The sequence below is a fragment of the Hemitrygon akajei genome, chromosome 16 (genome assembly GCF_048418815.1).
Source record: "Hemitrygon akajei chromosome 16, sHemAka1.3, whole genome shotgun sequence".
Lineage (NCBI taxonomy): Eukaryota > Metazoa > Chordata > Chondrichthyes > Myliobatiformes > Dasyatidae > Hemitrygon > Hemitrygon akajei.
Genome location: NC_133139.1, coordinates 37,966,600 through 37,983,449, shown reverse-complemented (window position 1 = coordinate 37,983,449; position 16,850 = coordinate 37,966,600). Strand labels below are relative to the sequence as shown.

The 16,850-nt window shown below is 39.6% G+C and overlaps 1 protein-coding gene across 2 annotated transcripts in view; it reads left to right on the top strand.

Annotated features, from left to right (window-relative positions):
* The window catches only part of hdgfl2 (HDGF like 2), an 82,623-nt gene that overhangs the window by 54,150 nt on the left and 11,623 nt on the right, over window positions 1-16,850 (top strand). For both annotated transcript variants that reach the window (XM_073068723.1, XM_073068722.1), the window contains exons 9-11: window positions 10,887-11,190; window positions 15,566-15,672; window positions 16,636-16,706. In XM_073068723.1, coding sequence (XP_072924824.1) covers window positions 10,887-11,190; window positions 15,566-15,672; window positions 16,636-16,706 — 482 coding nt within the window. The remainder of the gene's footprint in view (window positions 1-10,886; window positions 11,191-15,565; window positions 15,673-16,635; window positions 16,707-16,850) is intronic.

Sequence of the window (16,850 nt, the reverse complement as noted above, 5' to 3'; positions counted from 1 at the left end):
GCGTACTAAACTGTTAACAAAGCATGCACATGTATCCTGAGGTCCCTCTGCTCCATTGCACTCTAGTGTCCTATGTTGGTTTGATTAACTGAAGTGCATCATCTTATACTTAATTTGCACTACTCGGCCCACTTCCTTAACTGATCAAGATCCCCTTCTAATCTACAGTAACTTTCTTCACTGTGAACAGCACCACCTAATATAGTGTCATATGCAAGCCTTGTGTATTTGCAGCCAAATCATTCATATAATTGATGAATAACAAAGGTCCCAAACCGACCCCTGTGACACACCAATAGTTACTGACCTCCATTCCAAGCAACAACTGTCACCACCACCCTCTCTTTCTAACCTCCAAGTCAATTTAGAACCTACATAATTGCTCTCCCTGGATTTCATGGGACCCAACCTTCCAGACTAGAGAGTGCCTTGTTGAAGGGTCCTTGCTGAAGTTCAAATAGACTATGTCTGCTGCCCTACTCTCATCTATCTTTTTAGTTACCTTTTCAAAAATAAATTATTTTAAAAAGTTGGTCAAGCACGATTCCCATGCACAAAGTCATGCTGACTCCTAATCAGACTCTGTAAATCCAAGTTCTGGTAGATCCTAGCCCTCAGAATTCCCTCCAGTAACTTCCCCACTACTCACCTCAGGCTTATTGGTCTGTAGTTTCCTTGCTTGTCCTTGATACCCTTTTTAAACAATGGAACAATATTATCAAGCTTTGGGAGTTTCACTACTGGCTAACGATGAAGCAAACATATCCCTGGAGGGTCTCCACAATTTCATTAGCCTTCCACAAAGTCTGAAGATGCACTGTCAGAGCTTGGGGATTTATCCACCTTAATCTGCTGTAGGGCTTCAAATACCTCCTCCCTTATAATGTGAATGTCCTCCAAAGTGTCTTCACTTGTTTCTCTTATCTTCTGAGTAACCATAATTTTTCTCTTCAGTAAATACTGAGGAGAAATATTTGTTAGAAGTTCTACCCATCTCCTGCAGCTCAGGACACCGACAGCCCTGCTGATCTGCCAGTCTCTACCTAGCCATCTTTTTACTTCTAATGTAGTTATAGGACATCTTAGGATTTTCCTCTAATGTTTCACTGTGGACAAGACATTCTTGACCAGCAGTCATCTATGCTATTTAGACCTTGCCCCACTGCACACCACTCTCTGCACCAATCCCAACCTCCCCATCAAACCCACAGGCTGGTGGAGGGGGGGGGGAGGCGGGGATGAGGGGCAGCGGCAGTCGGGTGCTATCGTAATCTGGTTAACTGACCTCTACCTTGCTGAGGCCAGGTGGCAAGTCTCAGACGTCTCCTTCTACTTACCCCTTGAACAGGATCCCACTCTGGAACATCAGGACATTGTTTCCCACACCATCACCAACCTCATCAAATATGGAAATCTTCCATCTACTGCCACCAACCTTCGTTCACTTATCTCACACTGTTCATTTACCTCCTACTCAAGATCCACAAACAGGACTGTCTGGATAAGGCCATTGTTTCTGTCTACTTGTTGCTGCCCCACTGAACTTTTGTCAGCATGTCTTGACTCCATTTTGTCCCTCTTTGATCAGTCCCTTCTGACCTACACCTGTGACACTTCACACACTCTCAATGTCCTCAATAATTTTCAATTCCCTGACCCTGATTACCATGGATGTCCAGTTCCTATACATGTCGATTCCTCATCAAAAAGATTTCTTTCTCAACAACAGACCTGACCAGTTCTCCTCCATCCCCACCCTCCTCCATCTGGTAGAACTAGTCCTTACACGCAACAATTTTTCATTTGGCTCTTCCCGCTTTCTCCAAACTCAAGGTGTAGCTATGGACACCTGAATGGGCCCCAGCTGTACTTGCCTTTTCGTTGGCTACGTACTACAGTCTAAGTTCCAGGGCTTTCCTGGTAATGCTCATTACTGCAGTGCATTGATGACTGTATAGGTGCTGCTTCATGCACCCAAGTTGTGGTCGTCAATTTCATCAACTTTGCCTCCACCTTGTCCTTAAGTTCCCTTGGTACCTTTCTGACACCTCTCTCCTCTTTCTTGATCTCTTTGTCTTCATCTCTAGAGACAAATTAGCTACTGATACCTTTTACAAACGTACTGACTTTCATAGCTATCTTGGATTATACTATTTCCCACCCTGCCTTTTTCTTTCTCTCATTTCCTTTGTCTCCACCACATCTGCTCCCAGGATGTGAGGCAACACTTCACCTACAAATCTGTTGGGATTGTGACTTGTACTCTGTGCTCCTGATGAGACCTCCTTTACATTGGTGAGACCAATTGTAGACTGGGTGACTATTTTGTCGAACATCTCCACTCCCTCCACTAAAAGCAATTTCCTGGTGGCCAACCAAATTAATTCCAATCCCCATTCTCTTTCTGACATGTCAGTCCATAGCCTCCTCTGCTGCTACAATGAGGTTATTCTCAGGTTGGAGGACCAGCACCTCGTATTCTGTCCGGCTAGCCTCCAACCTGATGGGATGCATATCAATTTCTCTAATTTCCCATAATTTTTCCCCCCTCCCCTTTTTTCTTCTTCCATTCCCCACTCTGGCTTCCCTCTTTTCTCTTATCCCACTGGTGCCCCTCCTTCCTTCCTTTTCTCCCATGGTCTATTCTCCTCTCCTATTCAATTCCTTCCTCTCTTGCCTTTTCCCTTTTCCATGTAATACCTCCTAGCTTACTTCATCCCACCCAACTAGCTTCACTTATCACCTTCTAGCTTGTACGATTCCCTCTTTCCGCCCCCTCCCCCCCCCCCCACCCCATTCTGGCTTCTTCCTATCCAGTCCTGATAAAGGATCTTGGTCAGAAACTTTGTTTATTTCTTTCCATAGATGCTGCCAGACCTGCTGAGTTCCTCCAGCATTTTGTGTGTTGCACATTCAGAACAGGTCTAATGAACTTGTGGAACAAATATAGATTAATGGATTTGATGTAATACAATAGTGATGTAGTTGTGTGGTTAAATATTCCAAAGAGCTTAATAATTTGAAAAGAGGGAGAAATTTGATAAGAGTATGACTTATGATTTTAGTTGAGAAATAGAATCAATAACAAGTAAGGACAAAAAAAAAGTACTAGTGGAAATATTTTATGCAGCAGCAGCAGCAACAGTGTTAGGAAAATAATCAAGAATTAAGAAGTTGGAGCAAAAGTAACGTAGTTCTTGGGACATTTTAATATTCATATAATATGAGTAAATTAAATTTGTAAAAGTAGATTGAAGGATGAGTTAGAATATGTTCAGGACAGTTTCTTGGTCCATTATCTTTGTGGAATTAATTTGAGAACAAGATTCCTTAAAAGTGGTATAAAGAAGCAGAGTTAATTTGTAACATCATAGCAAGGGGTTCTCCAGTTGTAGATTAACATAGTACACTTGCGATTTCTGTTCAAGACTCTTTCATAGATTATGTCTAGGTTAGGATTAATCCTTGAGTAAAGGATTGCATCCAGTTTTGAGCTGTAATTCTGAGTTTAAAGTTAATTACCTGTCGGGATGAGGAAACTAAGGCAGATTAGGAAATGAGACTTAAAGGTTTGAATAACAGCGGATGAATGTATATTCCATTGAGAAATAAACTTTCCATGGAAAAAATAATCCATTCATAACTTTAGTCATGGATGGTGTAGCAGTTACTTAAAAACAAACCAAAACTGCTGAGAGATTAAGCAAGAAGTATGACGTGTTTCCAAATAACAAAGTTCCAAAGTCAAAGAAAGGTACTTTTGATTCTTTGTTATGAAACCGGCAAAGATGAGCGATCTTATCGCAATATAAAAAAAATTAACAAAACTGAATTAGCAACATTGCATTCTTATTAGTCAAATTAGTGTAGCTAAGCATTCTAATTAGTGATATCAGAATTAGAGTTCTTTATGTATTTAAGCTTTCCAATTAGCATTCCAATAACTTCCCAATTAGTGGTCAATAAAAAAATATTACCCGCTTCCTCTCACTCTCAACTAGACCAAACTAAACAACTAAGAAAATAAGAATATGTAATATGTTTCTTCTGCCATGCCCCAAACCATGTGAGATTACTGTAATAAATGCAATAAAGACAGAAAATTGATACGTGGCTCCTAGGAACAGGAAATAGATATATGGTTCCTACATCCCAGCTCCTTAATTATTATACTAAAATAATTGTAACTACATACTACTAACATAGGAGACATGAAATCTTCAAGGATAAACAACATTTATTTAAATGTCCTCTTCTTTCTTCTTCTATTCAAATCCTGTAACAGTCATCTAGGCTAGAGGTTACCAGCACTTAATCCCAGTACAGAGTGACCTTTACCATCACTCTGTCAAGTCAGTAAGTCAAGTCAAAGCATGAAGCATCTAGAGCTGTAACTCCTCAAACCTCTGCCCCCTGTAGAAGACAGGTCTTGGTTATAGGCCTGCCCAGACAGCTGGTCTTGGTCTTGATGTGCACCTGACCCATAAATCCTCTTCTGTCTGGAAAGACTTTAATGACTCTTCCCATGATCCATGAGTTTTGAGGTGCTGTGTTGTCAACTATAAACACAATAAATCCTGGGAGGAAACAGTGTTTTGCACCTTACCATTTCTGACATTCCTATCATAACCCACCACTGTTTCCAAAATAAATTTGACGTATATTGGACCTGCTTCCAACTATGATGAGCATAAATATCTTCCATTTTAAACTCCTGGTGGTAAGGATGGTGAAGTCTTCCGAAGCAACAGATAGTTAGCTGTTACTGCTTCCAAATCATTGGGATCAGATGATTTATTAATTGGGCGACTATTGATAATATCCTCTACTTCACAAAGGACTGTGTGGAGACCCTCTTGGTCAAGATTCTGTACTTTTATAGTGGAATTGAGGACCTTTTGCACAGACATGATTGATCTTTCTCATGTTCTCCATGATATGAACCACCTGTGGGGGGGGGTTTAAATGGGCTTAATTCTTTTTATAAGAAGGATATCACTAATCCTATGAATTATTCCACTTTTCAATGGCTCTTTGCTGTACAGAGGTAGATCTGCCATATGCTGGCATCTTGGAGCTGCACATAACAGTTGAGAAACAACACCTTAGACAGGATTCATCTTAATAGCTGTACAGCACCAGCAATCCAGTATTTTTGGTGCAACCTGGAGAACATGGTTATGGTCATCATGTCCCGCCTCTTGATGTACATGAGGTCTGAGATATGAAGATCCTTTCCCAGTATAACAGAATGCTTAGACTGTTCAGGAATGGCTGCCTGCTAAGTCGTTCACCAACTCTCAAGAGACCATCTTCAAGACCTAGATTGAGCTTGAAAATATGTCTGTTCCTTTTCACACTTTGCACTTTGCCAACTTGAGAATTCATCTGGAAATCTGTGGCAAAACCCATTGTTTTCCATGGCAGCCTTTCTGATCTGTTTCACTGAGAAACAACCTTGGCCAATCTGACCTTTGGCCTTCTCAGTTTCTCTCTCCAAAGATTACCCTTGTTGTTCTTCAAGTCAGACTGAGCAAGAGCAATGTTCACTTGCTTCCTCTTTTGACTAAGAAACAGGAGCAGGTGTTTAGATCTAAGAATCCAGGCCAACATTTTCTTCAAAAGGGTCCAAGATGAGAAGTGATGGATTACAAATATTACCACATCTACCTCCTCTTCAATCTGACTGGCATTCATTGTAACACTCCTCTTGGCATCCAAATCATGTAGCCGCAGTTCTGTAGAACAATTGGGTTTCACAGACCATTTGCTTTCAGTCTGAAGAAGATACTGATGCCCTGACACCCATATCTCATTATTCAGGAATGCTTTCACCTTCAACCCTTTGAGGCCAAATCTGCTGGGGTGCTTGAAGAGTTTACAACCTCTATTGAGATGCTTGTGAAACCTTAAGAATTTCTGAGACTCTGTTTGCAATGAAGGTTCGGAATCTGGAAGTTTAATTCAGCACAGAAGTACGATCGGTCCAAAACACTGAGTCATGAAGCTGCATGTGCAACTGCTTCCTCCACAACTTGTCCATATAGCTTGCCTCCATGGCAGCGGTGAGCTCCATTTGAAGGATGGAAACTACTGTAAACAGTGAAGCTACTGTAAATTTTCCCATGATAAAAGCACTGCGTACCTGAGAGCATGTTTTGTGCAACTTTAGGTCACTGTTCTAAAGCCATATTTGCTTGCATCTGTAAAGTGCAGTTCGCAGTAGTAGCTACTTCAGAATCCGCAGGTTTCAAGCATCTAACAACCTTGAAGTCTTCCAACTGGCAGAGTTCTTCCAGCCAGCTTGACCACTCACGACTAACTAAATTTGGTATAGTGTCATCCCAGCCAAGCCCTTCTTAACAAAGATCTTATAAAATCATCTTAGCAGATAGCACCACCGGACTCAAGATTCCTAAAAGATCATTGATAGAACTAACTGGAGAGGAAGCCCCTTCTGATGAGTGGTCTATTTTGGATCATGATCTTAAACTTGAAAGTATCAGACTGAATGCACCATTGCACCCCCCGTATTCTCACCAACAAAGGAATATCTTGATCCAAATTCTTTGTCTTTCGCTCTTTGCTCTTCTGGTATCACAACTAGCACACTATGTCTATTGCTTATCCACTTTGTGAGTTGAAAGCCGCCTTTTGTACTAGTAGATAAAAGGTCATGATAGAACAGAGAACACAAGGCATTCAAGATGAAAAAAGCGATGAAACAGACTTTTAACATGTAAACCAGCAGGGGGTTGTTATGTCTCCCACTTGTTGTGAAAATGGGGGACACCTCCCTCTCCTTTGCCAGGGAGAGAGAGAGAATCTGTGCATTGTCAAATGTTGGATGAAATGCAAAGCGTTTGGGGTAACTTTGGTCTGTGTCTTTGCTATCGCTTAACTCACGCTTGTGCTTGGTAGCAGGTGTGCTTTTTTCTGCCGGTGGGGGGGGAGGGGGGATTGTTGCCTGCCACCGCTTACGCATGGGAGGGGGGAGGTGGGGGGGAACTTTAGGGTTCTCACGTTTAACTTGTTCATTCTTTGGGGCACTTCTCTGTTTTCATGGATGTTTGCAAAGAAAAAGCTTTTCCGGATGTATATTGTATACATTTCTCTGACATTTGACCTTTGAACCTTCAACATAGAAGCAATGCAGAACTTTATCCACCGTCTCTCAGCTGAACTGTTCTTAATTGTCTTCTGTGCATTTCCAAAGAGTGAAGTTGGGACAGCTTGGTGGTGAAGTTGCTCCAATATGATTAAACCCCATTTCAAAACCCATCATATTTTAGTTGAGGTCACCATCAGGCCACCAGAGAAACCTCAGCAGATCTGCATCTTCCGCTGGTACTTTAACCTGATGAAACATTAATTCACTATCTACCATGATCACCACTAGTTCTTTCTGAATCTGGTTATGACTTCGGTCGGTGAGCTAGCAAGATCTGGACCCTGTAAAAGCTGATCATTAAATAATATTCCTTGAAAAGTCACTGCACAGTCAAACACAACACAAAGTTTCTCTCTTCTGAGGTGATAAATACCATGATGTAGAATATACCAGACTTTCCCATCACTGCTTTCCAGATCTGCTGGCACACTTTCAGCATAACCTTTGGAAATGACATCCTTCATGAAATCTGTGTGGTCAGTGTGAAATGACACATTCTCCGTAAACATCTTCCTTAGATTTAGAGCACACTGTTTAGTAACCTTCCTATTATTTGGCATGTTAACCTTCCTTTCTGAAGGTAAGCTCTGCAAACTTGTGATCTTCTCTTGACAAACCAGGTTGTTCATTCTGATTGCATACAGGGAAGTCAGCCTTGAAGTGCAGCTGCCAAAGCTCATCCAAGTTTTTAAAAACTGAAATCCTTTTAACTGTCAACTCTGTGCTCAGTTTCTTTTGTCGTCATGGTCTCTTTTCAGTGGTCCATTCACAGTGCAACCCAACAACCCACAGTAGTGGCAATTGCATAGGGTCCATCACTAACAATGCAAGATCTCCTGCAACAGCTCCAATGCTTTAGGCACATTTGTCCCTATCAGCAACTCAATTTCTGGCAAATGAACATGTTTCAGTTGAAACTAATACTTGGGAGATTTACAATTATGATGCAATTTTCTGTTCATTACCAAAATGTTCCTGTAGTAAAGCATTAGTTTTTACATATCCTTTCTTGGGGTCAACATGCTGGGAACTTCTGACAAGTTCTCTAGGGCGACCTCTAGTGTACTGTTCAAGGAAATAAAAGCAGTCGCTATAGCTGTCAGTCTTGCCTTCAACACTTTATAAAAGCCCTCATGATTGCATGATACAGCAATAGATCACTATTGAAGACTTGAATTCACTCTTTTAGGCAAAGATGAAATATGTTGTTGTACCAATAAGGTTGTTATTTCATTTTGCTTCAATAGCACTATTTTGAACTCTGTCATCTAAAACAAGTGTTTTCATGCTGTAAGTTAATGATCCCATGAGCACTTTGAGCTGTTGGCATATGTTGTAGTGCCTCATTAGAGGACCCTGAATAACCTTTTGGGGGTCTTGCTCATGTTTTACAGAAACTTGAGGAATGAATAAATTAGCATTGACACTGGGTGTTGTTGTTTTCCTTTGTGCCTTTCTATTGTAGGAACTCACACCATAGGACTGTCCTGCTGGAGCACTTATAGCACTCACTACACCGTGAAGGCCTTAGCACATTAACTTTATCCATATGCGTAGCAATTTCTTCCTCTAACTTAAGCTGTTCCTTCCTTTTCCATAGATGATCCACTTCTTCAATCTGCTCCTCTTGCTCTTCCAGTGCATGTTTCTAGTTCAGTAATTGTTGACATGCAATTAATGCAGCTAATCAGCCTTTGCTTTAGTGCCTGCAGAAGAGGTAGTAAATACAGAAGGTTTTCTTCCTGCAAGAAAACTTCGAGCACAGACATTACACACGCCGTGATTCAGTTTCACATCATCCTGTGGGTCACCTGCTCTTTGCATAATCAAACCGTGCCTTGGAATTTGAGAAACATTGTCTGATGGAAGGTGAAGGTTTCACATCCCCTATGAATACATTATAATAGCCATCAATGCTTGAAAAACATCTATTTTGTTTCTCTTGTATGAGCTGGGGAAATAATGAGTTTATTATGTGATGTTGCTTAGTAGCAGCAGCTTCAGAAAGATTGATCAGAATGAGATTGCACTTGTAAGACATTTTCTTTATTTTTCATAAGGTTATTAATTGATGGTATTAAACCTTTAATTTTGTTTACATTTATTTCAAACCCTTTTGAAAACTTTGATTCAGTTAGTCTTAGCTTTAGCTTCAGTTTCTTTTTGCAAGCCCGTCTCCAGAATCATTGATGCGAATTCCATGCTTTGATACACTTGTGTTACTTTCTCTAGTTGCGTGTCTCGCAATGAACTCTTTGTTCACCCGCAGCACCATCGATTTTCGATTCAATAGACGTAGTCAACAAAAAACTGTCCATGTATCCACAGTGCTTAAACCAGACCGAACAAACAGACTTCAATTTAAATGTCGGCAACCGGAATATTTCAGCGCTTCAATAAAACAAAGTGACAAACCCTCAGGCAAACACCATAAGATTAAGCAACGGTCCCCAATGGACAGGCAGCGCTGACCATTCAAAACTGGTTTAAACCACAAATACACAGCATGAATCAACAAAGGGTCGTTTACTTGCTGCAAGCTGCTACAGTTTCGCCAAGAGGTCCGAACTGAGATGTTCGTTTGCTATAACAATTTTTTGTTGACAAAATGTAGCAGTTACTTTAAAACAAACCAAAACTGCTGAGAGACTAAGCGAGGAGATCGACTCTGTATGACGCACTTCCAAATAACAAAGTTCCAAAGTTGAAAAAGGTACTTTTGATCCTTTACTCTGAATCCAGCAAAGACAAATGATTTTATAGTGATTTAAAAGAAAATTAACCAAACTGAATTAGCGATATATGAATCTTTGTGTTTGAATCGCAGTAACTAAGCATTCTAATTAGCAATATCAGAATTGGTGTTCTTACGTATTTAAGTCTTCCAATTAGTACTCTAATAACATCCCAATTAGCGATCAACAAAAATTGTAATTCCTAGGTGCCTCTAGTTCTCAACTAGACTAAACAATTCACTAAACAAGAATATGTAGCTATCCTCATGTGCTTCTACTATGCCCCAACCCATGTGTCAGACCACCATAGTAAATGTGCCACAAAATACAATACAGACAGAAAATTGATACATGGCTCCTGCTCTTGGAATTAGACTGAAATAAGAGATGTACAGTATTATCAAGCTGTCTTTCAACATTAGAAACCAGCAAAGAATGGACAAAAATATAAAGATAGAATGAGGGTAACATAACAAATATAAAAACAAATGTAATAAGGGCTTCTTGAACTGGTTAGTAAAGAAATAAGAGAAATGTGGGATCTCTGTGATTACAGAAGAAATTATAAAGAGATAAATGACTAAAGCAAATGACAAAATAAATATAACAAAATTGGGAGAAGGCCAAGAGTCTAATATCAGAAAAGAGCTTAAAAAATTTAATTGAAAAGAGAATTTATTAGAAACATTAGGAGGACTGATTAAATTCCTTGGACCCTGGCACTCGCATCATTGCTTATCAGATTTGCAGTCAGAGGCCTTTAACTTCTGAGTATTTGGAAAGGATATCTGATGCAGATGAGGAAGACCTCAAACCAGTAGTAATATCAAGACATTTTAAAACGTCACCTGAGATTATAACAACTAATCAGTGAAAAGTAGAGTACAGAGCATAGCCATTTAGCCCTTTGCACCTGTGCTGGTTCCTTTGGAAATCTCCTACAGACCTATGTATGTACCTTATTCATTGTTTAATTTTAGCAGTGACAGCGATTCTGAAGATAAGATCAGTGACTGGAAAAAACGAGATGAAGAACGAAAGAGAGAGATAGAGGAAAGGAGAAGGAAACAGCAGGAGGAAGAGCTACGAAAATTAAGAGAAAAGGAAAGGGAGGAGGAAGAAGAGGAGAAGAGGAAACGGAAAGAAGAAAAAGAAAAAGAGGATGATCAGGACAAGTTAGTTGATGAAGTAGATGAAGTAAAGAAAGAACCATCAAAGAAAGTCAAGAAAGTTCGGGCTAAGTCAAAATACTCCTCTGATTCGGACTCTGCAGTGGAAAAGGAGGTGAATTTAGTTTATATTGATTCAGTTCATTTTGACGATTTTACTTTTGTTCAGATCTTCATCAACATTTTTTGAAGATGTGTCATTGTGGTTATTGTTTTAGTGGTCATTAATTTTTATTATTTTTGCCTGCTATTTTTACTACCTAGATCTATCCTGTGAGTAATAGTAGATTATTTAACTGTGGGTAGTCATAATAAAACATCTGTGGTTAATACAAAATGTTTATTAAAACATATTGAGCTTTTACCTCTTTCTTATACATAAATTTTTATGTTGTTCCTGAACTTTAATGTAATTTTTATTGGGTAACCATATAGAGACCAAACTGGTGATAAAATCAGGCACAGGGATAGGTCAACTAATACAATTTTTAAAGTTCATTTATGTTGCCTAGAGCTGATTTGCAAGGTAACTATTTATTGCTCTTCCATAATTGCTCAATAAGGTGGTGGGGAGCTGTCTACTGGTGAAGGTATTCTGACAATGCTATTGGAGAGGAAGTTTCAAGATTTGGATATCACAACATGCTGGAGGTAGTTGTGTTTCACGATTCAGGGCATCATCTGATGTTCCTGTCCTTCATGATGGCAGAGATTGTGGGTTTGAGAGCTGCTGTTGTAATATATTGGATACAGTTTGCCGCCACTATGAGCTGGTAGTAGAGAGAATAATTGTTCGGAGTGGTTGAAGGGGTGTCAGTCAACTGGGTGGGTTTGCCTTGAATGCTGCTTTGAATTGTGGGCACTGCAGTCATCCAGGGAAGTGGAGAGTAGTGAAAAGTAGTGTCACTTTTCAGATGTGCCTTGTAGATGGCTGAAAGACCTTGGGGTAATGGCTGCAGATTAGAAGTCTTTGCACAGTTGAGTTTCTAGTCAATGATACTCCCAATATTTTGATGTTGTGTGACTTGACAGTGGTAATGTCATTGAATGGGAAGAGAAGATGGTCAGGCTCTCACATTGGTGACTGTTGCTAAGTGGTGTTTCTGTGGTTTGCTGCTTATCAGCCAATGCCTGATGTGTTGTCCCAGTCATGTTGCAAGAAGGGCAGAATTACTTAATTTGCTAAGGACTTCTGACTGGAACTGAATGCTGTGCAATTATTTTCTTCCTTGTGGTGGAGAAAAGTCCTTGAAGCTGCTAAATGGTTTGGCCCAGGAAATTGCCCTGAGAACCTCCTGTGGTAAAGTTGAGGTGTTGAGTATCGAACTCTTATCAACCATAGTTGTCCTCCTTTGTTCAGTGTATAACTGTAAGCACTCAAATGCTTTCACCTTCAGGCCCATTGACCTTCAATTTTACCAGTGCATCTTGATACCATTTAATAAAACACAACCTTGATGTCAAGGGCTGTCACTTTCTCTTGCTATCTGGAACTCAGCTCTCCAGGTCTGCATTTAATAAGTTCTGGAAGGAGCAATGCTGGCAAAACCCAAAATAGCTTTGGAATGAGTAAATGGTGTTTAATGATAGAGAGTAGATTGATATGGGTGGCAATTAGCCTGATTTGGATTTGTCCTGCTTTTATAAGCAAGATTGCAAGATAATATCATACCTGGATGCCTGTATTGTAGCTGTACTAGAATAGCTAGCAGGTCTTTTGTACTACAACTGAGATGTCTGGTCCTGTAGTCTCTGCAATTTCCAGTACACTCAGTATTCTAACAACTGATGAGATAATTACAGCAATTGAAGATGATTTCAAACTTAAGAATGCGAGTAATAATAGATATGTATGTGCTAATAATTGTATGTGTGGGTATCATTTAAATCATTCAAAACTAGGATGATAAGATGGCCACTAATATATCCAACAGTATATGCAAGTAGCCACCAGAGGGCAGTAGAACACAGACCACTTGGGATACAAGATTCTCTGTTTTATTACTAATGTCCAGTGTTTATTATTAATTTTGTTTTGGTCAGATTTCAGATAACTGTGGCATCCTTTGCTCTATCACTGTCACTCAATGTCGAAAACCTCCTTTCTCTGTGTGATTCTTCGTGAAATCTGATGAGGCAGCAGTACTGACTCTGATTTTAGATTTGCATTGGAGATATTTATATACTAATGCTGAAGTTATAATTTAAAAGTACTCTGCAATATTTTATAAAAAATGTTTCAGAAAATGCAAAACGGCGATAGATACTTTTATAACATAAGATTTTTATTTATATTTAATCATATTGGCCAACAAAACATTCCTTTATACTGGAAGAAACTAATTTATTCTGGAAAGTGTTGACATTGCAAAATGTAGGAAAATCACTGGGAGTTTGGTATAACAAGAGAAGTCAAAGCCAATATAAAAGCCAAATAGAGGGCATTTAATAGAGCAAAAATTAGTGGGAAGTTAGAGGATTGAGAAGCTTTCAGATAGCAAGAGAAGCCAACTAAAAAAATTAATAAGAAGGTAAAGATAAAATATGAAAATAAGCTATCCAATAATATTAAAGAGCATACCAAAATTTTCTTCAGATACAGTGTAAAAGAGAGGCAAGAATGGATATCGGACCACTGGAGAATGATGCTTGAGAGGTAGTGATGGGGGACAAGGTAATGGCAGATGAACTGAATAAGTATTTTGCATCAGTCTTCACCAGATTCTGTATTGGTTCCAAAAGACTAGCAAACTGCAAATGTCTCTGCACTCTTCAAGAAGGGAGAGAGGCAGAAGAAAGGAAGTTTGGCCTTAGGGTGGTTGGGATATGTTGGAGTCGATTGATAAGGGTGTAGTTTTGGAGTACTTGGAGGCACATGATAAAATAGGCTGTAGTCAGCATGGTTTCCTGAAGAGAAGCTCTTGGCTGATAAATCTGTTGATATTCTTTGAAGAAATAACAAACAGGACAGACAAACAAGAATTGGTTGATCCCATATATTTGGATTTTCAGAAGGCATTTGACAAGGTGCCACACATGAGGCTGCTTAACAAGCTATGAGCCCAAAGAATTAAAGGGAAGATTCTAGCATGGATAAGCAGTGGCTGACTGGCAAGAGGCAGTAAAGGGAATAAATGCATTGACTCCTGCAAATAAAGGGAGGCTTTTCTGGTTGGTTGCTGGTGGCTAGTGGTGTTCCACAGGAGTCTGTGTTGGGACAGATTCTCTTAACGTTATATGTTAATGATTTGGATGATGGCTTTGTTGCCGAGTTTGTAAATGATACGAAGGTAGGAGGAGGGGCAGGTAGTTTTGAGGAAGTAGAGAGGCTACAGAAGGACCTAGACAGATTAGGAGAATGGGCAAAGAAATAGCAGATAGAATCCAGTGTTGGGAAGTGTATGGTCATGCTTTGGTAGAAGAACTGAAAGGGTTGATTTTTTTCTAAATGGAGAGAAAATTTAATAAACTGAGGTGCAAAGGGATTTGGGGGGTCCTTGTGCAGGATTCCCTAAAGGTTAACTTGCAGGTTGAGTCTGTGGTGAGGAAAGCAAGTGCAATATTAATGACACATGCAAAGTGCTGGAGGAACTCAGCAGGCCAGGCTGTGTCTATGGAAAAGAGTAGAGTTGACGTTTTGTGCTGAGGCCCTTCAGCAAGACAGTCCTGTTGAAGGTTCTCAGCCCAAAATGTCGACTGTACTCTTTTCTATAGATGCTGCCTAGCCTTCTGAGTTCCTCCAGCATTTTGTGTGTGCTGCTTGGATTACCAGCGTCTGCAGATTTTCTCTTGTTTGCAATGTTAGCACTTATTTCAAGAGTGCTAGAATATAAAAGCAAGGATGTAATGTTGAGGCTTTATAAAGCACTGTTGAGGCCTCACATGGAGTATTATGAGCAGTTTGGGCCCCTTATCTGAGAAAGGATGTGCTGAAACTGGAGAGGGTTCAAAGGAGGTTCACGAAAATGATTCCAGGATTGAATGGCTTGCTATATGAAGAATGTTTGATGGCTCTGGCTTGTAGTCACTGGTATTCAGAAGAATGAGGGATGACTTAATTGAATCCTATCAAATGGAAGAGTGGATGTGAAGAGGATGTTTCCTATGGTGGAGAGCCTAAGAATAGAAGGGTATCCTTTTAGAACAGAGATGAGGAGGAATTTCTTTAGCAGGAGAGTGATAAATCTGTGGAATTTGTTGCAACAGGCAGCTGAGGAGGCCAACTCTTTATGTATATTAAGGCAGAGGTTGATAGATTCTTGATTGGTCAGGGCATGAAGGGGTACAGGAAGAAGGCAGGAGATTGGGGTTGAGAGGAGAAATGGATCAGCCATGATGAAATGGTGGAGGAAACTCGATGGGCCGAGAGACCTAGCTCTGCTCCTATGTCTCATTTTTGCTGCACAACTAACAATTCAATGTATTTAAGTTTTTTTTTGTTAAGTATAGTTTAAAAGGTGAAATAGAACACGTCACATTATTATTTGCAGGTGAAAAAAAAGCCAAAGAAACCACATTCTGAACCCACAAGTAAACAGAAAAAAGAAAGGGAGCCTAAAGAAAGAAAACGTAAGCAGGAAGATCGACACAAAGAAAGGTGAGTTATATTTCATTGTCCAGCAGCTGCAACAGTTCAGATTTCAGCACCTTATGCTATTTAATGGGATATACCACTGGACATATCTGTTGTGTTTGAACAGATGTTTGTAACAAAGTGCTAGAGGATCTCAGGAGGTTAGGAAGTAAATGTGGAGAGAAGTAAACAGTTGACATTTTGGTCCAAGACCATTTAGCCAGTCCTAATGAATGGTTTTAGCCTGAAGTATCAACTGTTCATTCCTCTCCATGGATGCTGCCTGAACTGCTGAGTTACTCCAGCACTTGTGTATTCCTCAATATTTACAGCATCTGCAGAATGTCTTGTACTTAAACATCAGTTCAAAGTTTGGACATCAAGTAAAATATTACCTTATTCCTGGGCTAAGTTCTGTCTTCTGTCTCCATGTGTGGATATGTAGAATTTATCTGTAGAATGCCAAGATTAGCCAACTAGTCCTCACTAGCAATCTTGCACTGGTGTCGCTCAAATTTGGTTGGGTTTTCACTATGATGCTCCCAAGTTGGTAGCGAATGCATGAAAAATCCCCAATCTGTCAATCAAGATTCTGGAGCTATCATTACCATGGAGCAAATGCAATAAGAGGGCTGGGATAGATTAATGTATCCCGTGATTCTAAAGAATCACAAGATAATTTTGCCCAGGGTCATAATTAAAATTTAATCCTCAATCAATGCTTGTAAAGTTATTTGGCCACTATCATAGTTTTGCTTGCTGTGTGCAGATCGGCTGCCAAAATTCTATGTTATAATAACTTGTACATTTAAAAAAATGCATGTCTAATTAGTTCTAAAGTGTTCTCTAGTGGCCTAAGGTGCTTGTATAAATCTTTTTTTCATTTTCCTTTTTATTGTGTGGGATATGAGAAATGTTGGTCTGAAACTATCAGAAATTTCTGATTAGATTTTTTTTCCTCTGTTTTAATTATTAATTTCTGTGCAGGGCAGCCAAAGCAGAAAAAGAAAAAAAGAAAGAAGAGAAACTGCAAGTTAAAAAAATAGAAAAGAAAAAAGGTATTTTCCATTATTGTTTTAAGTTCTTGCTGAAAGTGGTTAATTTAAACTTGGCAGTTACATCCACAGTGTTGAAGTGTTTTGAGAGGTTGGTAATGAAACATGCCATCTTCTGCCTGACAATCAACTTGGATCCACTCCAAT